Source organism: Lithobates pipiens, unplaced genomic scaffold (genome assembly GCF_037356315.1).
Source record: "Lithobates pipiens isolate NorthernLeopardFrog02 unplaced genomic scaffold, aLitPip1_a1.2 Scaffold_10, whole genome shotgun sequence".
NCBI classification, from domain to species: Eukaryota; Metazoa; Chordata; class Amphibia; order Anura; family Ranidae; genus Lithobates; species Lithobates pipiens.
In genome coordinates, this window is record NW_027507686.1 from 218709267 (window position 1) to 218734861 (window position 25595).

The 25595-nt window shown below is 45.0% G+C and overlaps 1 protein-coding gene across 3 annotated transcripts in view; it reads left to right on the forward strand.

The window, feature by feature from the left end:
- Positions 1 to 25595, forward strand: part of LOC143940180 (low-density lipoprotein receptor-related protein 4-like) — a 169877-nt gene that overhangs the window by 83050 nt on the left and 61232 nt on the right. For all 3 annotated transcript variants that reach the window (XM_077461325.1, XM_077461317.1, XM_077461308.1), the window contains exons 2-8: positions 10323 to 10469; positions 11529 to 11645; positions 13375 to 13488; positions 18612 to 18728; positions 19542 to 19670; positions 19896 to 20015; positions 22108 to 22233. In XM_077461325.1, coding sequence (XP_077317451.1) covers positions 10323 to 10469; positions 11529 to 11645; positions 13375 to 13488; positions 18612 to 18728; positions 19542 to 19670; positions 19896 to 20015; positions 22108 to 22233 — 870 coding nt within the window. The remainder of the gene's footprint in view (positions 1 to 10322; positions 10470 to 11528; positions 11646 to 13374; positions 13489 to 18611; positions 18729 to 19541; positions 19671 to 19895; positions 20016 to 22107; positions 22234 to 25595) is intronic.

Sequence of the window (25595 nt, forward strand, 5' to 3'; positions counted from 1 at the left end):
GCAAAAGACACCACCTGCTCCTAGCCCTTAATAAATGGGCAATGGCCATGTTGGACATTGATCCTTGTGTCTGCTAATGAACATCAGAAGATGCCACCTACCCTTAGTCCTTAAGTAATGGGCATTGACCATGTTGGGTAGGGTTGGCAACAAGCATGTATCCATAGATCTCAAGACTGTCATTCACATTTGTGGCCAGATTATAGCAAGTGCTCTGATGTGGAGATTAAGGCAACAGGCCAGATCTCTTGTCATCTTCAATTCTTGTGCTTCTGTCACCCCATTAATCCTGTTAGTGATGACAACTCTTATGGCCGTTTTCCATGCTGCCTTAATCTGCAAGATGTTGCTCCCTATTTAGTGATCAAGATTCATCGACCAGCTAAGACGCAACTTCTGTTAGGGAAGCAGTGGCATCGCCAGTATAATGTGGCCTTTTTAAAGCACAATTCCAGCTTTACATTCTCTACTTAAATTTCACTGTCCAGCATATTTTTTTTTTTTTTTTTACAAAGAAATGCATTACACGCCCTATTCCTGAGGTTTTCCCCCATGGACTTGTCACACTGCCATTCAGTGCCCATCCTCTTCTGGGTTAAAGTACACCCTGGGGTATCAAGAACACGCCCTCCTGGGGCTACATCATCAAGTCATCATGGGTTAGCAGGAGATTGCTGTAGGGAACTCAACAAGAATGCTTGATCCTTAAAACATAGTTTAAAATGCCTAAGGAACAAAAGTAATAAAAGTTGATCATTCAATAAAAAGTTCATCTACGGTACATATGCAGCCTTCAAGTGCTAATACTGAAACACAGTAAGGGCTTCTGTTGACTGGTGGTGTTTTCCTGTGTTTCGGATGTGATTTTAGCCCTTGTACACACGGTCGGAAAATCCGATGGAAAATGTCCGATTGGACCGTGTTGTCGGATAATCCGACAGTGTGTGGGCTCCATCGGACTGTTTCCGTCGGAATATCCGACGAACAAAGTTTGATAGCTGGCTATAAAATTTTCCGATCCGATCGGACTTTGTCCGATCATGTGTAGAGAATTCTGATCAGACAAAGTGCCACGCATGCTCAGATCAAATTACGAGACCAAAGCTATTGGCTACTAGCCTGAACGTAGTCCTGTCTTAACGAACAAACGTCATCACGTTCTGAGCGATCGGATTTTCCAACAACTTTGTCCTACCGTGTGTATGCAACGCCAGTTTCGGACAAAATCCGTTGATTTTGTTGTCGGAATGTCCGACTGTGTGTACAAGGGCTTATGCAGGCCATACACGGTCGAATTTCGAACGAATTTTCTTTTCAAAATCAGAAAATTTTGTTTTTTTTTGTGATCCGATGATGCCACCATTGATTTTCGAAATTCGGCCGACCAAGCCTTCAATTTCACCTCATGTTGCTACAGAAAAGAATTTTCTTGGCTGGGAATCTTCTTTTCTCTCCGTACATTTTTTTTTTATCTCCGTACATTTTCTTACGTTTCTCACACGATTCTCCCATCATTGATTAGAAAATCGTTAGTTTTTCTAAAAATTTCCAACATGTCCGATTCCTCAAGTTTTATTTCCGCACGAAAATGGGCTGTTGCTGCAGCCCACTAATGGTGCGAAATTCATACGAAAATTCTTAGATACGATTTTTGAAAGAAAATTCTTTCGAAATTCGAACCGTGTATGGCCGGCATAAAAGGAGAAGTGCAGATGACACTTGAGCAGCTGCTTTTGACCTGTTTTGCATTGCCTTGGTACGTTTTGAGCTGCAGTTCTATAATTCTTATGACTTATTTGTGTGGTCTTTTGGACAAAGTAGAAAACGGAAGTTCTACTCCGATTTTAAAAGTCCACAATAAGATTTTATTTTTGCTCAGCAGTAAAAGCCAACACATTTCAGGGGTTGCCAGGGTCCCATTCCTTCAAGGTTGAATGAGAACAGAAGATCTGGACTTGGACTAAAAAGTCAGGATGATGAATATTTGAAACTAGGCCCTATTAATGCTTGTCATCCTGGCTTTTCAGTCCTGTGAGGAGGGTGAATTTTGCAACCCCCCCCAGAATTTATTGGCCTTTCCTGCTGAGCAAAACAAATATTTTTCTAAACTTTTAGCGTGGCACATTTATTCCCTACTTTGGCGTTTTACAGTCAGTATCTCCATTGAAGAGATTTTTCCTAAATTCCTGTCCTGCATGACTCCCGAGGTCCTGATGCAGGAATGCTCTTCCTAACATGGACAGCAGCAAAGACCTGCAAAAAATTCTCTTTCCATCATACAATTTTTTTTTTTTTTTTTTCTTCCCAATGGAAGGACTTTCTTGCTCCCTGTCTTGTCCGAAACCTGTAACCAGGAGGTAAAAAACCTCCATAATGGGCACATGGGCACCTTTTTAGGCTTGGGTGTGTTCGCCTTCTGTTCCAAACCTAACAAAGTGATCCTGCCAGGAAGCTGTCGCTATACTTGGCTAATCTCGTGTGTGCGCACGGTTGTGGGGTGGGGAATGCCCATTCTGCTGATGATTGGCCCAGTCAAGTGACAGCTCCCTGGTGGACTCGCCCAGGTAGGACTTAGGTTCCAAATACACCAAACTCCCTACTTCTAACCTTTCCCTTCCCTATTAAAAACAGAAAAAAAAAGGTCTGGTTTCGGGAGTTCTACTTTCAGGCTAATCATTTTAAAAATGTAATCTGACCACACACATTACGTCTGATTGCATCGTCTATTCCTGATAGTTTGAGGCTTGTTCACACAAGCTATGTTGGGTTGTGTTGGGCATTGTGGCCTAATGCAGTCCCAGCAAATAGGCAAGGCAATTTGCCTTATGTCTCATTTTCAGTTTTAGTGCGCTGTATTTGTGTGCTATGAAAAAAAGTTGAACAGATTTAATTTTTGCACAGGACGTTGCAACGCAGTATACCCTATCACTATACGCTCAGAGTGAAGAGGAAGTTTCCCCTATGGCTGCACATCCATGACATTCCTGAGGGGTGTGTGTTGGGCAAACTCAGCCTGGACTCCAACCTGGCCATGCCCCAACACAGTTCGCTCCGCCCCTTGGGACTTAGTCATGGAGTTCTCCAAGACTAAGCTCCAAGGGGTGGAGTGAAACACGTTGGGGGCATGGCCTGGTCGGAGTCCAGGCTGATGTTGCCACACAAACACCTCAGGGATGCCGTGGATGTGCAGCCATAGGGGAGACTTCCTCTTCACTCTGAGCCATTGCAAGAGCCGGGACGAGCTCCCTCCCGAACCGGCACTCCCAGCGGTGGATGTCATAGGACCTATGACCTGCACCTCCTCCCTCCAATAGAGCCTGAGCGACACACAAAGCAGGTCTTGGGTCGCATATCAAAATACACTAGAGTTACACTTAGATTTAAAGAGGAAGTAAACCCTGATGGGTTTACTTCCTCTTTGACTCCCTGCAAAGGTAAAGCATAAGGGACTACTATGCATCGCATAGTAGTCCATTATGTGTCACTTACCTGACACAGGAGCCAGCGACGTAACCGATGTCCCCTGTAGTCCAGAGCCTCCATCTTCTTGGTGGGTCTCGCTGCTCCGGTGCTGTACATTCGTCGGAGCCGCGATGACGTCACTCCCGCGCATGTGCACGGGAGCTGCCACTCGCGGCATATCGCCGTTAACTACGGACAGCGATGCACCGTACCGCATGCGTCGTAGACAGCAATGCCTGTCTTTCGGCAAATATCTCCTAAACCGTGTAGGTTTAGGAGATATTTCTTGGACCTACAGGTAAGCCTTAATCTAGGCTTACCTGTAGGTCAAAGTTGGTTGTAAGGGTTTACAACCACTTTAAATGAATGCCAATAAATGTTTAGCTGCACTAGGGTGACTCTGAGACTTAAAGTGGTTGTAAACCCTTAGATATATCCAGTAGAGCGATTGACAAATCTTCCTACATACGTTGTACCCGTTTATCTGCAGAATTTTCTCTTTTCTGAATCTATTCAAAGTGCTGAATTTATAATGCTTGTCTAAGAGATCAGAAAAGGGGACAGAGGGCTGAAATTACACTTTGCAGAGCTCAATGAGGAGAGCCCTGAGAACCGATTGGAGGGAAGTAACAAACCTCCATTCACACAGGAACAGAGCTGAAGCTGTCAATCAGCTGGAGGTCCCTCCCGTCACCATTTTTCTCTTGTTTTCAGGAAAACATGTCAGAAGTGACTCATACTGATAGAGGAAGGCAGCAGCAGACAGAAATTACATTTAATACTCTTAATTGAGACAAGTGCACACTATAGAGGGATATGCTTTGTTCACATTTCATGTTTGACGTTTACAACCACTTTAAGCTGGCCAGACACTTGAAGATTTCTCAGGTTGATATGTTCCATGTACTCCCCCATCTACATTAACCTGATTGGACAATTCTCACGCTGCTGGCTTTTTCTCACAGTGGACGTCGATGGCTGTCAGTATACCTGAACAGTGACTGCTGATTATCTTTTTTTTATTTTATTTATTTATTTATTTTTTCCCCACCTGATCTCGCAATTGAAGCTTGTCAAGCAGGGTGGTGACAGTATAGCCAGATTCATGAGCCCATTTATACTATGGGGTTGATTTACTGAAAGGGTCCTTTTTTTACTTGGGCGATCAGGTTTTTCATGTGGACCTAATCGGACCCTCCATTCACCCCTATGGAGCGTCAGGTGTCAGCGGTGACATGCCCACTGACATCCGCTGCTATCTGCTCCGATCGTGTCCGCCAAATCCAGACTGATGGTGACCCTATTTTCCATGTGTCTGGCGGATCGGATAATCATCTGATTTCCCCATAAAGGAGAGCGAGACTCTCTCCGTCTTCGCTCTGCACAGTGAGCGGAGACAGAGCTGTCATCCACCTGCTCTTCGGCGCAATCCCCCGCTGATCAGAGCGGAGTCCACCGAGCAGACCGCCCATGTGCAAGGACCCAAACTGGAGAGTGGCTACCATGCATCGCTGTACCAGATTTTCCAATCGGCTTCTAACTTTAGCTTGTTTTAAAGTGTTACTAAACACACTGCAGTAAAATCACTCTGTATATGCAGTAAAGAATGTTTGTTATACTCACTGTGGATTGGAACCTAAGGGGTTAATCCTCTGCATTGTCCAAAAAGGCTGTTTGATCCTGTCCTCTCTGATTCTCCCCCTCCTTCCACTGTCCAGAAACCATCTCCCGATAGAACAGAGACTTGGGAGAACTCTGCACACGCTCAGTTTGGTGTGTAATACTAGTTTTTGTTTTTTGCATTTTTTTCTTGTGAGGGTGCATGTGATCAGCACAGGGCCAACCGGCACTGTCCAGACAGAGGGCCAGGGGTCTTGCCTCATAGGACGGTCAAAGGAGAATGAAAACTCCTCCTACAAGAATTAACCAGACACTGATAGTTGTTATAAGACTACTATATACTGCTGATAAGAAAAGGTATTTAGCAGTTTATATTTACTAAAATAATTGAAATTTTGTGTACTGTGGGAGACCAGATATAGTGAATTCGGGGTCCTGGGTTTAGTAACACTTTAAACTTTGACAAATAAAACCTGGAAGCTGATTGGTTTCTATGTAGATCTGCACCAGGTTTTTCACTCTCCGGTTTTAATAAATCCACACCGTGGTGTCTGTCTATAGATGGTGTATATGTGTGTGCTTGAACAATAGTTAAAAGGGGGGGGGGGGCATCAACTTCAAACCTGACCAAGGGACCCTTGGGGGTGAATATTTCTCCCCCATTGTGGCAAAATATACTGCTCACCAACCTGTTGGGGGGGAACGGAAAGACCTATCTCACCCATAGCTCTTCCCTCCCCAGTAAGCCATTCATCCTTCCATCCATTGACATAAACGTGTGTTCAGCAGAAAAGGTTTACAGGATCAGGGCTCTCTGGGTTTTTTTTTTTTTGCCTGGCGGGAGAGGGATGATTTCGCAGGTCTGACCTCCTAAAATCTATGGCCAGCTTTACATAACACGCCAGAATTATGTGTCAGCAACTTGCAGTTCACCAACAGCTGGAGAACCACGTTGGCCCAGCCTGGTGCGGAAATCCGAGTGTGATCTAAGCCCGGCCGTCTCCAGTTCTGTACGTTTTTTACACAGTGTTTATGGCACAAGCGTGATGTCATGTATTTCAGAGGCATTGATCCTCTGGCTCTGGGGTTGTATTACATAGCACGATTTGCCACCTCTTGTAAATTTCAGAGGCCTTTGAAGATGGCTGGAGGAAAGATCCGGCATGACTATTTAGCAAATGTTTTTCCCTAGCATTATTAGAGTTTAGCCTAAAGAGACCCTGTCATCAACCTAAAAAAAAGTTGCATGCTAAGCACGGGGTAATCGTATTTTCATTGCAGTTTTTTTTTTTTTTTTTTTATATATATATATTTTTTTTTTTTTTTACATGAACAATCATTTTTTCATTCCCTTGCAGTGTACCCCTGAACTTGCTAGAGAAATTCTACTCCAGAACATCCCCTAGCACAGCTCCCTCACTCCTTGCACATCATAGCCCTCTCTTCTTCTGGTCTAGCTCCTTTGTCCCTCACCTCCCTATGTAATCTTTATATAGCAGATGGGGAAGCACTGACGGTAAATACTATAGAGCAGGGGTGTCCAACTCCAATTTCATCTCGGGCCACATCAGCATTGTGGTTGCCCTCAAAGGGCTGGTTGTATCTGTCGTCACTAGGGTTGGTGTCACCCGGTGCAAAAAAAAAAATTGGTGTCACCCCCCCCATCAACTATAGTCCCCCCCCCCCCCCTCCAGCAGTGTACAGACCCGCCACTAAGTACAGACCACCCTCCATCAATATAGACCCCCCTCCCTCAGTATAAACCTCCCCCCTCAGTGCAGACCCCTCCATTAGTGCAGACCCCCTTCAGTACAGAGACCCCCTTCCCAGTACAGACCCCCCTCAGTACAGACACCCCCCCATTACAGACCTCTGTGCAGAACCCCCCCATCAGTATAGATGCCCCCCTTACAGACCTCACCTCAGAACAGCAGATATACACACAGCGGTGTGTCGCTCTGGCTCCTCCTCCTCTGTGGATATAAACAGAGAGGAGGGGGCTTCATTTGCTCCTCTGAGGGACACAGCCACAGCTTGAGCCTCGAGGCACAGGGCAGCGGGTGGTGTTAGCGGTGCTGCTACTCATGGGTGTGACCCCTTTGGCAGGTGTCACCCAGGTGCGGCCCGCACCCACCTAACGACGCCACTGCTCATCCTCACATTGGATGCCAAGAGCATGCCCACCATCGGCAATCCAGAATCCCTCACCCTCCCTTACATCACAGCGCACCCCTCTTTACCTTGTGCTCCTGCTGGGAAGAAGCTGGGGGATTTGCTGGGAAGCAGAAAGTGCAGGGTCTGGAGGAGGACTAGAGAAGGGCTGGAGCTGCAGTAGAGATGCAAGGGCCACATAAGATGACCTAGAGGGCCTTGTGTTTGACACATATTCTATAGTGTCACATGAGTGACCACTCTGATTCTGCTGGGTCTGTGGATATCACATCCAAGATGGTGGCACCCAGAAAAAGCCTAAGAGCTTTTTGATATCCAGTCAAAACAGGCTTTTACAAGTAAAAAACAAGACTAAGGCCTCATGCACACGGACGTTTTTACAGCCACTTTTTTGAGCTTTTTTTGCAGCTTAAAAACGGCTGTCCATGTTAGTCTATGGCTTCATGCCCACCTAGGCGTTTTTGAGCTGCAAATGGCATAGGCGTTTTTAAGCTGTAAAAAAAATCCAGGACCAGTGCGTTCCGTGGCATGGAGCTAGAGCTGTAAAAACGTGAATCGCGGGAAAACGCGCATAAACGCGCAACATATTTTCTTTGTTTTCTGAGTGCTATAGCCAAGAGATGTGTTTCTTAAAAAACGCTACTTAACGCTGACGCTAAAAAACGTGCAAAAACGCCAATGCAAAACGCGGTAAAAATCACGTTTTTAACAACGATTTTTCCAGGCATCGGAGCTAGCTTTGCAGCCTGTTTTTTAAAACGTCCGTGTGCATGAGCACTAAAATGCAATAAATGCACTTAAAAGGGAAAGTTGTAGTTAAAATGAATGGGCTGTTGACAGGGTCTCCTTAAAGAGGAATTTCAGGTATGGCGTTTTTTACATAGTAACTATGCATATACAATACATGGCCGATGCTGCTGCCCTAGTAAGCTCCACTTGCTTCTGGGTCCTGTGCTGAGTGGCTGACCTGATGTATTCTGAACATAGGAGGTCAGCCAGTTGACGCCGATGCCATCCAGAGAATGGTTTGCATCTTCTGAATAATTGCAAAGCATTTTCTGATTTGCATGAGGTGGATAGTCAGGGTGGTGACATCATACTCTTGACCTTGTCCAATCAGAGAACACTTTGCACTTTATTCAACAAAATGCAAAGTGTTCCCTGACTGGGGCCCATGCTCAGTGGTTGACCTGTGTTGAGAATGCAGAAGGCTGACCACTCGGCACAGGACCCAGAAGCCTGTGGAGATCACTGTAGTAGCTGTGTTCATGTCGGTTATTACTGGCTTCCAGGGGCCTTTTACAGGCATGGTGTATATATACGTTGGTTCAAGCTATGCAAATGTAACTATGTATAAAATATCCATACCTGGAATTTGTCTTTTAAAGGTGAATGAGGCAGTAGATTGTCTATTGTCCTTGTATGGGCAGGCTTCTTCAGGAGGAACTAGACTTTGTGGTTCAAGGGGGAATAATATTACATTGCACAAGTATACCCACAAATTTTTATAGTAAAGTTATTTATCCTAAGGACACTACAAAAGACATGGGGGGGGGGGGGGTGTACATTTAACCAATATACAGTATGTTACCAAAAGTATTGGGACACCTGCCCTTTACACGCACCTGAACTTTAAAGCGGAGCTCCACCCTAAAGTGGACCTTCCGCTCATCGGAACCCTCCCCCCCTCCGGTGCCACAATCGGCACCTTTCAGGGGGGAGGGGGGTGCAGTTACCTGGATAATCCAGGTAACCGCACCCACTTCCGGGATAGCTCTCTGCGGAAAGGGGCGTAACGTACGCCCCTTTCCGCAAGTGCCCGCCCCTTCCCGCAAGTGCCTCGCTGCCTGCTGGGAAACACACAGATCCCAGAGGCAGCGGGGAGCGTCCTTATTGCGCAGCGCGATTCGCGCATGCGGAGTAGGGAACCGGGAAATGAAGCCGAAAGGCTAGATTTCCTGATTCCCATACCCAAGATGGCGGCGGCAGGACCCGACAGGCGACCTAGAGATCGGCTTCGGGTGCCGACATCGCGGGCACGCTGGACAGGTAAGTGTCACTATTTTAAAAGTCAGCAGCTGCAGTATTTGTAGCTGCTGGCTTTTAAAAAAAAAAAAAAAAAAAAAACGCGGAGTCCCGGTGGACTCTCGCTTTAATGGCATTCCAGTCAGGTCAGGACTCTGTGTGGGCCAGTTAAGTTCCTCCACCCCAAACTCGCTCATCCATGTCTTTATGGACCTTGCTTTGTGCACTGGTCTAAACCATTTGGTGGAGGGGGGATTATGGTGTGGGGTTGTTTTTTCAGGGGTTTGGCTCGGCCCCTTAAGGTGTCAGCATACTAAGACATTTTGGACAATTTTATGCTCCCAGCTTTGTGGGAACAGTCTGAGGATGGCCTCTTCTCGTTCCAACATGACTGCGGACCAGTGCACAGAGCAGCCCAGATCTTCCCCTGCCAGCGATCCCGGTTCCTCCCTCCTGAGTTCCCCCAGAGCAAGCAGTTTGCTATAGGGCCACCCTAGCTGAGCCGCTGCTCTATGTCCATTTAGACACAGAGCCGGATTTGGGCCCCACCTCCTCTCGCTCCTCATTGGCTCACTGCTGCATTTTTAATTTAACAGACTGAGCACAATAAAATATTCTGCAGTACAATTCTTACCTTCTCCCTTGCAATTTGAACTTTAAGTGCTGCTTCCCTGAACGTCTGGTCTTCATAGGGGAGAGATAACATGACAGTGCAGTGTACAGCCGGTCTGTTTGTTTGGAGAAGGGATAGGGGAGGAGGAGTGGGGAACAGTGTTTCTATTGATGCACACACTGTAGGGAGAGACAACAGTCGCACGACCAACACTGTGGGGAGTCTAGGGCAGTGTATTCTCCAGGACATGTACACATTTATGTATAGGTCTGCTTTTGAGCTTCAGTTTGAATTTCTAAATGCATCCAAAAAATTTAATAAATTCAGCTTGTTTGTCTAATTACGCTGGATACTACTATTATAGTGTAATAATATATAAACAACCATTCATTTCATTCTGACCATCTAGGCCTTCCTTCTCTCTTCTCAGGTTTATCTAAAGCTTCAGAGTGTGCCTGCGGGCGGAACCACTTTACGTGTGCGGTCAGTGCGTTTGGAGAATGTACGTGTATACCTGCGCAGTGGCAATGTGATGGAGATAATGACTGCGGGGACCACAGCGATGAAGATGGTTGCAGTAAGTTTTTTAAATGTGTGATATTTCCAGACGTTTCTGCAGAAAATGTAGACCGCTTTGTCTGTCTGTCTTCCTCTTACCTTTCGCTGCCAGAGCCGCTGTTTGCAATTTGATTTTTATTTATTTATTTTATTTTTTGCACACATGTTTAAAAAATAATAATTTTAGACCTGAAGATTACACAAAACCCCCAAATATTTCTATATTTTTTGAAAGCAGACACCCTAGAGCAGTGATGGTGAACCTTGGCACCCCAGATGTTTTGGAACTACATTTCCCATGATGCTTGTGCATTGTGCAATGTAGTTGAGCATCATGGGAAATGTAGTTCCAAAACATCTGAGGTGCCAAGGTTCGCCATCACTGCCCTAGAGAATAAAATAGTGGTGGTTCCATTTTTTTTTTTTTTTTTATGTCCTATGTTATTACTACAAAGGTCTAGCAAACGCACACTAGTTGAATTTTAGGGCAAACAGATGCAGTAGACTATCCAAATTTTTGGTAAAATATAAGGCAAGGTTGCACCGAGTAAATACGTATGGAAAATGTCAAACCTTAAATTTGCGTGCTCACTTGAAATTTCAGTACCCTATATTTTCTATTGGCGACATGTTAAAAGCCCCCCATAGGTATTGGTTTAGTGTTACGGAGGAAGTCTTGTGCTTTCATTATTGCTCCCACTTCGGCATGTGCAGTGATGCGTAACATGTATGGCAATCAACGTTTTCACATGTAGGCGCCCCCGACACATGTTTGTGTTCGTACAAGGGTATATGTGGGGGGCTCCATTTTTTGAGGGGGGGGGGGGGGGGGGTTATGTGCTTGGGTGTATTTTTTTTATTACTTTATTTTTTTTCATCACATATGGGACTTTTTCTAAAAGACCCTGTCACCTTTGGGCTCCACGGAATGTTTTGGCTGGGGGCCTTTGTCTGTTAAACTGATGTGAAGTATGTATTTTGATGGTGGGTCCACTTGAAGTGGAGACCCTGATATGTGGAACATAAACATCATTTACTCATTAATTATTACACATCTTAATTTATTTATTTTATTTAGTGCTACCTACCTGCTCACCACTGGACTTTCACTGCGATAATGGGAAGTGCATTCGGCGCTCTTGGGTGTGCGATGGTGACAATGACTGTGAGGACGATTCTGATGAGCATGACTGTCGTGAGTATTCTTTTTTTTTTTAACCAGTTCTGGGAAACGAAAAAAAAATAAAAATTATGCGGCCTGTAGGTACGTCTAGGCCTAGGGGTTGTTTGGTGGTCCTTGGCTCACGAAGTTGCACAGCGGAGTTTTAGGCTTTGTAAGCCCTGAAATGTAACGGGCTGAGCTGAGACAATAGCTGCCAGGGAAGGTGAAACTTTCCTATTTAGCTTGATTATCTACTGTAGGTCTCCACCTTCCCCAGATTAATAAGATTAAAATTGTGCAACCCAAATTCACGATTGCATACTGCACATATAAAGAATTTAATTTCCACTCCCTGGAATTCCCTCAGTGCCTATGAACTATTTTTTAAACCGAGAAGAAATGTCCTATGGACACCACATCATCCTCCCTAGCAGGCTTTAAAGTGGTTGTAAACCCTTACAAACCACTTTGACCTACAGGTAAGCCTAGATTAAGGTTTACCGGTAGGTCCAAGAAATATCTCCTAAACCTACACCGTTTAGGAGATATTTGCCGAAAGACAGGCGCCGCTGTCTACAGCGGTGCCTGTCTTTCGGCAAATAGACAGCGGTCTGTAGACAGCGGTGCGCAGGCGCATTGAGCGCGCTGCAGTCAACAGCGATATGACGCGAGTGTCAGCTCCTGTGCGCACGCGCGGGAGTGACGTCATCGCAGCTTCGCAGAATGACAGTGGCAGAGCAGTGAGACCCACCGAGAAGATGGATGCGCCGGACTACAGGGGACAGCGGTGACTTTGCTGGCTCCTGTGTCAGGTAAGTGAATTATAATGGACTACTATGCGATGCATAGTAGTCCATTATGCTTTACCTTTGCAGGGAATGAAAGAGGAAGTAAACTCATCAGGGTTTACATCCTCTTTAACCAGCCCTTATCTCTTTGATCAAAGTTAATGAGCTGAGGGTTGTAAGCCAACAAATGGTCTGCTTTATAAATAAGTGGAAAGAGATTAAAGCAAATCTGTTAAATTAAAAACCCAAACCTATTCTCAATTCCATACTAGGTACTCTCCGGTGCCTAAATTTACCCTGCTTGCTGTCCCCTCTACTGCCCTGGAAAGTCCCAGCAAACTCCGATAGAAACATGTATTGTCGGCACCTGCATGTACAAGTACTGCAAGTAAATCTATCCCTCTATTGCTATCCGATTCCAAGAGCTGTTTGCTCTCTTGTAATGGCAATCGGAGCAGCTAACTATCCGCTCATTTGCTATTGCAAGCAGCGGGAGCTGCTGGTCGGACAGCCGAACAAAGTCTGGATCAGCTTTGACCAGCTTTCCGCTATGGTACCCTGGATGCAATGACCTGTCATCACTTCCAGTTTACCTGTCAAAAGCATTCAAAAACACGGATCTTGGTGTTTTAATTTCTTTTAAGTGCAGAGAAAAGATTTGTGATCCCTCCATAAGGGCCGCATGCAAACTTTGATTCCTGGTAGAGGGCAGCTACATTTTTTGTTCTCCATGGTCCACTGTGTGTAGGAACGTAGCCACCCTCTTGTGGTCTCCAGATATGGACTATGGGAGATGTACTGTGCACAGAGCAGGGCACATGACCGCAACTAACATGCACTGAATTTTACATCTGAATTTATTTCTGAATAATTATATTAATGGAATCTAGGTTAATTGGGGATAAGGAATATGCTGTGATTTTATTTTTTTATTTTTTTTCTTCTTACTTTATGTGGCATGTTTGGAATTGTAGCTCCTCGAGAGTGTGAGGAAGACGAGTTCTCCTGTCAGAATGGATATTGTATCCGCAGCCTGTGGCACTGTGATGGGGACAACGATTGTGGGGACAACAGCGATGAACAATGCGGTAAGTTGCTGTTGAATGTGCAATTCCTGCCTGAACTATAGAGACTCATGCAGATGTGGAACCAATAAAAAAAATTAAAAAAACCTCACCAAATCATGAGAACCAAATGAGAGTTATGAATGACCATCATAAAGAAGCTGCAATGTGATTGAATATCTTCCATTTGGACCTGTTTCAGTGTCGGCTTTACTGCATCCCTCAGTCAGTCCTTTGCAAATTCAGCATCTACAGGATGCCTGGTCAAAGGAAAAGGGGATGTAGATAGTGGCTAGACGTGTGTGTGTATGTGTGTGTGTATGTGTGTGTGTGTGTGTGTGTGTGTGTGTGTGTGTATATGTATATATATATATAATTTATTTCAACACCTTTTTGGTGATTTGGATCTCTGAATGAAATGGTAATAAATTTAGTTGAAATTCATAATTTTCATTTTGTATATTCGTTTTCTTACTAATTAAAAATTGTAACAATTGGTAACATAATGAATCTATCTGAAACAAAACACATTTTTCCTTAAGGCACATATTTAATTGTGGCCAAAGTTGGACACCTTGGCACTAAGACCGAGTACCAGCATCAACCTAATTGCTATGCGAATGGTTGATGCTGTATAATCGCTATAATAAATGTGATGCTGTGCTACCGCGATTTAAAGGATTAAATAAAATCCAGTGGATGGAAGGGATGGTTAAGGGACAGAAAGGCTGAAGAGGAAAGGGGTAGATGATGCTGGATGTCCAACTACTCTGTGATTTGCTGCATCTTTTAATGCACACTGTATGAAACTCAGTGTACAGTGGAATCAGACTGCACTTTTTTTGAGAGGAGCCTGTACTGTGCAAGACTGAAGAGAAGCTGGAGTTTAATACAGAACATATAGGGAGCTTACTTGTTAATAGAAAACAACAGCATTATGCAAAAGCATACAGCAGACATCACTAAATGGCAGACCGCGGTCTGGACCCGGACCGGGTGCCAGTTCTGTCCAGACCGCCATGGCCTCACTATTTGGCTGCCTTTGTTTCCTTTCTTCATCCTGCTGTTGCCGTCCTCTTCACAGCAGGGCAGAGGGCGGGAGGTGTGATCTGTCTGGATGGAGGGCAGGAGCTGCTCCGCTTTCAAGTTAACAAGTGGCCAGTTGATTGCTATGACACGATGCGGCTCTAGCGACCAATCACCCACTTGTTAACAGGAGAAGTTGGGAAGTGTCCACCCTCCATCCAGACCGATCACAACACCTCCCACCCTCTGCTATTAAAGGTAGGTGGAAGGGGAGATAAGCACATGGATTTAAAGAAAGGGAGTTCTGGGTGCTATGCAAACCGTGGACGGCCATATAAAGGGAGGGCACTGAGATGTAACAGGGGGTGCTATAATATAAAAGTGGGGGCTTTGATGTAAAGGGAACGCTATTATGTAAAGGGGACTGCAATGTAAGGGGGAGGGTGGGGGCTGCGATGTAAAGGAGGTGGGACTGTGTTGCAAAAGTGGGGGACTGTGCTATAAAGATAGGGGATTGCAATGTAAAAGTGGGTAACAGGGTTGCAAAGGGGGGGATTGCAATGTAAAGAGGGGTATGCGATGTAAAGAGAGGACTGCAATGCAAGGGTGAGCTGTGATGGGGGGAGGGGGGGCTGTGATGTAGAAAGGATTGAACTGTGATTTAAATGGGGAAGCCAAGTGAATGGGGGGCTGTGATGCTTATTCCTCCTGTATTGTATTGTAATTGTACTGTCTGGCCCCATGTTGTAAAGTTCTGTGCAAACTGTTGGCGCTGTCTAAATCCTGTATAATGATAATAAAAATATGTGATGTAAAGAAGGAATGATTGTGAAGGGGGCTTTGATGTATAAAGATTGCACTGTGATGTATTCCCCCAGATTGAAATCTCCTGCTTCTGTTCTTCCGCTGTTTCTCGCTGAGAGCAGATAGAATAAATTAATAATTTGTCACCTTTGGCCGCATTCCCGGCTTGTATAATATAGTTTTATTTACAGAAATGTACAGGAGGAAGTAGTGGCTGCCCGACTAAATATTTGATCTGGAGAGTAGAAGGTCATGTAAGGTGGTTAAGGTTTCCTGTTTTTTTTTTTATTTTTTTTATTTTTTTGCTGTTTCTGTACTTTGTCTTCAAGGACTGAAGGAGTGAAGGAGGTACATGAAAATGACAGTTATCAAATGCGTCAAAGTGACCGAACAAAACAGTGCAGTCAAGCAACTTTTATTAAAAAATTGTAGGAATCGACATCAAACCGAGCATTTGTAAAGATTGAAACCATAGCTTAGGTGGCATTCTAGGGCTTCTTCTGTTGCATCGCAGTAATGTGTATTGGTGCAATGCGATGGCTTGAATTCTGGATGGCCCCCCAGCAAACCCTGCTGACGGGCATGTGTTAACGCAGCATGCAGCAACGCATGACTATGCTGTGAAAAAATGCTACATGCACTCTTGGTGCTTTAAGTAGACCATTCCAATGAGTGGGCTGCCTTAAAGGGGAAGACCAATTATAACCATTCTTAAACCCATCCCCCCTCCCCCTACCTATCTTACATAGCCTGTATAAAAAAAGACCTTCTGCATGTACTTACTTTTTTTTTTGTCCAGTCACGTGATCCAGCAGCTCCGGCTTCCCTGTGTTAGAGAGCAGCTCCTGCATGGGAGAGGAGAGAGCGCTGACCATGGAAAGGGCATGGGAGCCTATGGGTGATATCAAAACACAGCTGTTTAAGTGCTCCCTTATACAGGGGAGCTGGTGATGCAAGATCATGTGACTGGAAGACACAAATTTTTTTTTTAAATAAATTGGGGTACATAGAATCTTTAGGAAGGAGGGAGAGAACATATTTAAGAATAGTTAGTAGGCTTTTAGAAACCTCCCTTTTTTTTTATTTTTATTATTTTTTTTTTTATTGCAATGCGCATTCATTTTGAGTGGGCCCAGGGCTGCTGTTAGAAATCACTGGGCCCCGTACAGCCTACCTGACAGTGCTCCCCCCCCCGAAAATATTAAGATGTTTTTACTGAAAATACACAAAAGTGATTATTAGCGGACACAAATATTACATAACATAACTTACTAGACTTCAGTTCTGAATAAACTCGGGGATTGTGACCGATCACTTGCCATATTTACCGGCCCCCGTACCCCACTCTCCATCCTGAAACATCACCCACAGCAGCCGGCTAGAGAGGGGAGGGAAGCTGGCAGTGCTGTGTGGGGTGGGGGGCACACGTGGCCTGAGGCAGAAGAAGGAATAGGAAGCTGTACAGGAGGGGGCGGCATTTAATAGAACCATTCACTTGTACTTTCCTGAAAGCCGGTGGGATTGATGAATGGAGATTTATCAGGTCTCTCCAGCTCCTGTGGAAGTAGACGTCCAGCAGAAGCTGTCAGGGCACGCTGGGAGTTCTGGTTCCACAACAGCTGACAGGTCCACTTTGAAGCGTATTGTCAGCCTCCCCTCACCACATCCTGGGCTCTGGCAATGAAGGTCCCCGGGGGACAGGTCTGGCAGGGACACCTTCACACTCTCCCTGAACAGCAGTAATGTCTGTGTGCAGAGGAGAAACATGTCACTGGGAACAAGGCACGGCCATTAGAGTTCCCAGCCAGCCGCTGCCTGGGAAGAGAAAAGAGGGGAAGTGCCCTGAACACTAAACCAGCACACCTTATTTCAGTGGAAGAATTACTTTAAAATGGAACCTCACTCTGTTCATCAACATTGACTATTTTTAATCCTTATGCTGCTAGCATTCATGTATTGTTTACATTTCTTCAGTTACTTCCTGGTTTCCAGGCCTAGGTAAATGATGTTGTCATACATGCCAGAAAGGGAAGGAGGGCTTTTCTAAGAGCCCTTTTACACCGGGCCGCCCGTGTGTTAGCGGTAAAGGGCCGCTCGTTTTAGCAGCCCTTTTCAGACGCTAGCAGGGCGCTTTTAACCCCTGCTAGCGTCCGAAGAAGGGGTTAAAAAAGCCAATGTGTTCCGTAGCGCTTTTCGGAAGCGCTGCCCATTCATTTCAATGGGCAGGGGCGTTTTGGGAGCACTATACAGTGCTCCCAAAACGCCCCGAAGATGCTGCTTGCAGGACTTTTTCTAACGACCCGCAAGCACACCACCCCAGTGTAAAAGCACTTGGGCTTTCACATTCGGGCAGCATGGTAGGCAGTTTTCAGGTGCTTTACAAGTGCTATTTCTAGAACTAAAATCCCAGAAAACTGCCTCAGTGTGAAAGGGGTCTAAGCTAAGCACACTCTCCTGCCTGCTTGCCTGAGCTAAGGGCAGATAGACCATTTTGTGTACAGAACTCCTCCAGGCAGATTGAAAATTACCTTCAAATATTACTTCTGAAGCAATTGTGGTGTGTGTGTGTGTGTGTGTGTGTGTGTGTGTGTGCCATTTTTTTATTTATTTTTTATTGCTATTTTGCCCATGAAAGTGACGTTGCCCTTTCGGCAGGGAGGTTGAATTTGATCAGAGCGCCCTCTAGTGGATGACCTACTATATGCTATAATTAAAGGGGTTGTAAAGGTAAATTATTTTTTCACCTTAATGCAAAGAATGAAAGAACATCTCAGTGTCGGCGCCCCCAGCCCCCCCCCCCGTTTTACTTGCCTCACCCCTCGAAAGTCCCGCGCTCGCCCCCGCCTTCCTCTTTGCCGCTCAGCCTGGCCTCTGATTGGCTGGAGTGGATGGATTGAAGGCAGCGCAGCCATTGGCTCGCTCTGCTGTCAATCACATCCAATGACGTGGCGCGCCAGGTGGCAGGGCCGTGTGATACAGCGAGCGCTAAAAAAAATCATATGAACGTGAGAAGTACCTGCGGGAAGAAGCAGAGACAGCCGCCGAGGGACCCCAGAAGAGCAGGTTCGGGGCCACTCTGTCCAAAACGAGCTGCACAGTGGAGGTAAGTATAAAATGTTTGTTATTTTAAAGAAATAAAAAAATTTACTTTACAATCCCTTTAAAGCAGAACTTCAGGCAGACGGTTAAAGTTGAGATCCATAAATTAGAGCTGTAATTGTGTCCATTTGCTGTTGCACTTGATTCTGTGCTTGTGTCTGTTTAGAAAGTCATATTGTTACAAAGACTGGATCATTTCTATCTCTCTCCCCCAATAGATATGAGGAAATGCTCAGAGAAGGAGTTTGGGTGCTCTGATGGTAGCTGTATTGCAGAACACTGGTTTTGTGATGGGGACACAGACTGCAAGGACGGATCGGATGAAGAAAATTGTCGTAAGTAAATCCAAACATTCCAGAAGTCAAATGGAAATCCAGTTCCTGAGATAGTCTGAAACCGTAGAAAATGAATTATGTTATCACTAATAATAATAATATTAAAGCATTTGTTACCCCAACACTTTATATTCCTGATAAGTGCCTGCTGTACCATGTACTTGTTTGAGAAAATATCCTGTTCTCTTTGTTTTTGCTTCCTTTATGTGAAATCCCTGGTGTTCCTGCTATTCCTCTTGCTTTCCTATTATAAACTGTCCACATTAAGCAGGAGAACACATCATGGTCCGTTCTCTGGCTATGGTGGGAACTCGGTGTGCTCTCCTCCGATGATCAGACCTGCACAGCCATTCACTGGTAAGCTGTGTGTTCTGCTGCTTCTCCTCCCCCAGCTTTTATGCAGCTGAGAACAGAGGGAATGTGATCACTTTAAAAAAAAAAAAAAAAAAAAAAAAAAAAAAGGGAACAAAGGTATTTATAATGTGTGTGTTTGACAACAATTGTACACTTATTTTCTCCATCAGCACATCCACCACAGTTATTGCCTCTTGTATCTCTTGACCTTCCCTTTTTAGATTGTAAGCTCTAAGGAGCAGGGCCCTCTGATTCCTAATGTATTAAAGTGTATTGTATTTCTACTGTCTACCCTCCAAGTTGTAAAGCTCTGCATAAACTGTTGGCACTATATAAATCCTGTATAAAAATAATAATACCAAGAAGATTTAAGTAAACTGAATTCTTATTGGTCGATGTGAGTTGCAGCACCTGACTGCTCCTAGTAATGCTTTTAACCGTTTGGTTTCTCCTTTTTAGCTTCTGACGTTCCAGCCCCAAGCTGCAGTGCGGAGGAGTTCCAGTGTGCCTACGGCCGCTGCATCCTGGATATCTATCATTGCGATGGTGACGATGATTGCGGAGACTGGTCTGATGAATCCGATTGCTGTAAGTGCCACTGATATGTTTTGTCGCCTCCAGTTATTGGAGATTGTTCCTGTTTCCTCCGGGATCTTTGTACCTCTGATCTGATCCTTACCTGCTGCTGCTATCAGCCAGAGCCTGGATTTTCTCCACTGTTTGTTATTCCTCAATTACACACATTTCCTGTTTTGAAGTTCTTCTTAATGACCTCAAACCAACATTTATCAGTCTTCTTATTTTTTATCTTAGCATCCCATCAGCCATGTCGTTCTGGAGAATTTATGTGCAATAGCGGCCTGTGTATAAATTCTGGATGGCGCTGTGACGGAGATGCGGACTGTGATGACCAGTCAGATGAAAGGAACTGCAGTGAGTACCATACAGGAGATTTCTCCGCAGTAATGCAAAGCCAATTTCTTGGGCCTCTTTTACAAAAAAGTGTTGAGGTGTGGCTGGCCTATAATATACACTCTCACTCTCTCTATATCTCCCAGTTCCTAGTTAAAGTGGATTTGATGATTATGTAGCCTCTGGGAGCTGACCATTGATTTTACAATTAAACTGGCCATTTATTGTTCGATTTTTCAAACCGTTTCTGTTGAATTGCCTGAAATTCACCCAGAAGCTGGAGCTGTTGGCCACCTCTCATCTGACATCCTTTTGATTTATTTTTATTTATTACAGGTACTTGTATAGCGCCATCAATTTCCACAGTGTTTTACATATATATTGCACATGTTAATTTATTGTTGCTGAAATTTGTCGGCCAAACAGCAGCTGCGTTTATTCAGATGCAGCCACTGTTTGGATCTCCTAACAGCCTCTGGTGCTGACTAGCAGAATACAATGGCTACAGCAGGAGATTTGCCCATATGCACTGTATAGTGTGGATGGAGGAACCTGCTAGCCTCCCCCCCCCCCCCCCCAACCTACAGGCTGAACAATAAATTGATAGTAAGCTTTAGAAGAAAATAAAGTCACCTCACATGTTTCTGGACTTTCTGTCCCTTCAAATAGACCTAGTGTGCTTGAGGCTAATTTTTGATTCTTCTTTTTTTTTTTTTTTTTTTTTTATGTCTCAAAATCTGGCCTTATAAGAGTGGGATTGTGAGCAGGACCGATCCTAGGGTCACAGATGCCTGGGTGTAGAAATATTTCTGGTGCCCCCACATGGGCGTGGTCATCTTACCAACTCCTCCCCTTTATAAATGTTTCTATGGCAACTACCCAAACACACAGATGCTCCCCTAAGAAGTCTTTGTTATCCTGGGATCCTCCCATGATCTTTTAACAATAATGAAAATGCAGGAAGAGCTTACACTGAGACCTGGAGGGGAGTCTCCCTGATGCACACAGAGAGGGCTTCCGTTAGAGAGTCTGTTAGAAAGGGCTCCCAGACATAGTATAGGAGACGGTCCGAGACTGCAGACATGATACAGGAGATGGTCAGAGACTGCAGACCTAATACAAGAGACGGCCATAGACTGCAGACCTAATACAGGAGACTGCAGATGTAGTACAGGAGACTGTCAGTCGGCTCACGCTGAATTGCCCTTGGCGACTCCGCTGGGTAGCACCCAGATCTGTATTCCTGCAATGACTCCATTCCTTTCTCCGCCAGGGATGGCACTGGGCTTGTGTGGCTTTCCCTCTGGTAGGGTTCAGCAGGGTTCTCTCTCTGATGTTCTCTCAGCACTGTCCTCTCCCTCTGGAGTCCTAGGTGCACTTCCCTGAAAGCTTTCCCGGGCTCCTGGCGGGGGAAGAAAAGACCTTCCTCAGTATAGAACCCCCCCCCATTAGTACAGATCCCTCCAGGACAGACCCCCCTCATTTGTACAGTCCCCCCAGGACAGACCGCCCTCCCCCTCCATTAGGGAACAGTTAACAGCAGGCAGGGGTGAGAGACACAGGGGGAGGAGAACATATCATCAGGCCCCCCTCCCCCCCCAGCAACGGCACTGTGCGGCTGGTCTCTCTCCACACAGACCAGCCACTCCACCTCCACTCTAACCTCCGGTTGCTCTCCTACTCTGACAGAAGGGAAGGAGGGGAGGGGCTTTAGCAGGAAACACAGCGGCGGATAGGGCCTCCTCTGGAAACAAACAAGAGGAGGAGGGAAGGGAGCACTCTGGCACTTCAGCGCCCCCACCTCTCTGGCACCCGGGTGCACTGCACCCCGAGCACCCGCCTAGGATCGGCCCTGATTGTGAGTATACTTTGCTGAACAATTTCACTTGAGAGATTCTTTCTTTTTAATCACCCCATTGTACATACTTGTTGGGCGTGTAAATCCAGCACAGGCCAATTGTAGTAAGAATTGCTTAGAACTTTCCTTCGTGCAGAATGTTTTTTTACTTTTAATGTGTAATGGATCAAGTAGATCCTAAAGCCTACATAACAGATCTGTGTTTTTATGTCTTCGTTATTTACTAGAAGATCGCTTTCTATTTTATCCCCACAGCAACTTCAGTGTGCACAGCAGACCAGTTCCGCTGCGGTACAGGGCGTTGTGTGCGCCTCTCCTGGAGGTGTGATGGAGAGGACGATTGCTCTGATAACAGTGACGAGAAGGGATGTGAGAAGACTGGTGAGTAGGAAAGGTCTGAGTAGGGGGAATAAATAGGCGAGGAAGTAACAGAGAAGCGTACACAAGGTCAGGTCCTACCAAGAATGTAAGGGATCAGATTATACAGTACTGTAGAAAAGAATGTACAAGGCCAGGTTATATTAAGAATGACAGGAATTGGTTATAACTGAGTATGTATAAGGACAAATCCTACTGAGAATATGGAGAATTGGGTAAAGGAAATCTGTAGTGTAGGTCTGTAGGCTGCCACCACCCAACACGTCTTCTTGAAAATGCTAATTGCCAATTTTTATTGCACCCAAAATCTGTTCCTGAAATATATATCCAATTGGAACAAACTATAAAATGCTACTTGGATTATACCTAGTGCCACATTACGCCTGGTCACTCCCAAAATAAACTTTTCAGAGCTAGATACTTGTTTGTACACCTAGTGGACTGGGCCAAAAGTACAAGAACTATAGCCAAAGGTCTTCTGCTTACTCCACATTTTGCTGAAAAAGTTTGCAATCCCAGTGAGGTGTTTTTCAACCTAAAATCTTGGGGTATCACAAAATACCAATTTTCTCTTATGACACTTGACCTGCCTGCAACAAAGTACACAGTTGCCAAAGCATGACAAATGAGAACCCTCAGGCGATCTGTGGTCAAATCCAGACTTCACTGGACTTTCATAATGAAAAGATGACTACAATACACAGATTCTGTGGTTAAATTTGAAAGAAATCGGGGATATGTCGATCGCTCATTTTCATAGGCTTTGACCAACATTTGGTTGACCTAACCCATTGTCTCTGGCCTTATGCATATATGCGGCAGTGGTGCTCTTTGATGGTACAGCTTCTGATCACATGACCACTGTGACCGCAAATCGCAGGGATCACATGGTTGGAAATCCCGCCTAGCATCCTTTGGCATATAGGCTCCTTTAAGGGGTTAAGCTTGTTTAATATGAACTAATCCAGTGGCCCCTTTTTGACTACAAACGCTCAGCCTCTTCCCTTCCCAACCACCCTTCTCCCAGTGCACCTGCTGGGAGAACTCTGATTATTGCTAGCAGCTATACTGGCCGCTAGCAATAATCACATCTAAAATCCGACAGGCTGGTTGTACCCAAGTTGATCAATCAACTTTGGTATGTTCAGCCTGCCCATACATAATTCGGATCTCGGCTAGTTCCTGATGAACTGGCCTAGATTCAAACGGTCTGTGGCCGACTTGACGTTGACATTTTGCACCCAAATAGAACTTAATCATAGAGATCAGGAGAGTTAGGCTTGCCCCAGCAGACTCTAAGATCTACTCCTGGACTACTAAAGCTTTGAAGGCTTTTGGATCAGTGATTGGATTGTGCCTGGCTTTTTCATTTCATGTTGTCCGCTATGACGAGCTCCATTGGCTGGCACCCTAAACAAGGTAATGGGCAGTTTATGGTCTATGAGCAGCATGTTCTCTTTGGTAAGGTGTTGAAGGTGGTCTGTTGTATTATAGCACAGTGCAGACATTGTAGGTGGTCTGTTGTATTATTATAAAACGGTGCAGACATTGTAGGTGGTCTGTTGTATTATAGCACAGCAAGTCCCACTTTCTTGTTATTTGTCAAGAAAATGCTAAGTGCCTGGATGTCTTTCTGCTTCTTTAGCTTCACTATTTGTTGTTCAAAACAAGTATGCACATCATTTGGCTCTAACTTCACTGGTTGCATGATTGTTTGTTTTAGTTGGTGACTCAGAAAATGCCCCAACCAGAGACCGCTAGGCAACTAGCATTTTCAGGAGGTGGTTAGTAGTGTCAGCCCCCATATCTCTGTACTTTTTTTCTTTAAACCTAAGTGGATAAATGTACAGGACCGGGTCATATTAAGAATGTAAGCAATTGGGTTGAACCCAAGAGGTCAATACACAAAGGGATGGCCATACAAAGAATGTAAGAGATTGGGTTAAACGAAGAGGCTGTACATGGTTGGGTCATTCTGAGAATGTATGGGATGGGATCAGGTTAAACTCTGAAATAGAATGTATAGACCTTGTAATATGGAAAATGTAAAGGACCCGTTTCAGCGTAGGAGAAGAATGTATGAGGCCAGGGAATACTGAGACTCAGGGATTAGGTTATACTCGGAAGGAAAGTATTCAAGGTCAGCTTATAGTAAGACTGGAAGGCATAATATCTTGTATGCACACTTTTTTTTTCCTTTTGTTCAAACTTTTTTTGATTTAAAAAAAATAAAATAAAATTGTAGAGGATCAGGTTAAACCGAGGGATTGAATATACTAGGTCCATCATACTGGCAAAGGGGGAGAATAGGGAAAAAACTGAGCTGGACAGTGTTCGTGAATCATAAGTTAGTAGCACAGTAAAGGCTTCCTAGTGCACAGAACTAGGTCTCCTTACATCACATATTGCAAAAATAAGAGGTTTATTTTTCAGGACAGTTGATGGAGCCATGCAAATCATTCTTTGAACCCTAACAGCCAAATACACATCCAGAACCGTTGTACAATGCAAATATAGCTTAATATTATAGCGCCATTTACTCCAAATTGCATGCAGCTGTTTCAGGATTTTTGGCCTTCGTTGGTGCATTGCATGGAAACCATTGCTTTTTATGGAGTGGTTTTTGGGTGTAAGAGAAGGGTGAGCTGTTAAAGGTCAAAGAGAGAGGTCATGTCAGCCCATACAGATGTGAGCAGGTTTTAGAAGTAGCAATTGTTGGCAAAAGTCGGGCCAAACCTAACGAATATCTAAAGCTGGCCTTACACTGAAATGATTTCCCCATCGACACAATCCAGTTGGATTGGGGGAATCTTCCCTAGTGTGCTGTTGTATTCTGGCAGCAGGGGGGACTCCTCCTGTTGTCAGACTACATAAATCAGCGCTGTATCATATTGCTTGTAGTGCTGATCAAGCTGCTTTTATCAGACTGGGTAGTTGAACAGAGGTCAATCAGTAGATCCACTTCTGTTTAACTGCAGTGGTGAAACAGTGGTCCCTGTTGACCCATCCAATGTTTATTCAATTTATGGCCCCCTTAAAGTTTTTTTGTTTTTGTTTTTTTAATAACAAACATGCTATAATTGCTCAGTGCAAGGTTTTTTTTTCTTTTCTGGGATCCCCCGGTGGCCCCTCCCACTTTTCAAGTGCCCCCATGAAAAGACACTTTTCATGGGGGCACCCATGCGGGCACGATCCCTGCTGCGTCCATTGACACAGACAGCAGTACACAGCCCCACTCTCCCGGCACCCACGTCATTGGATTCGATTGACAGCAGCGGGGGCCAATGGCTCCTGCTCCTATCAATCTATCCAGTGAGGACCTGAGACAGCGGCTGTAGCTTGTCCCTGTCGCTGGAACGATCAGA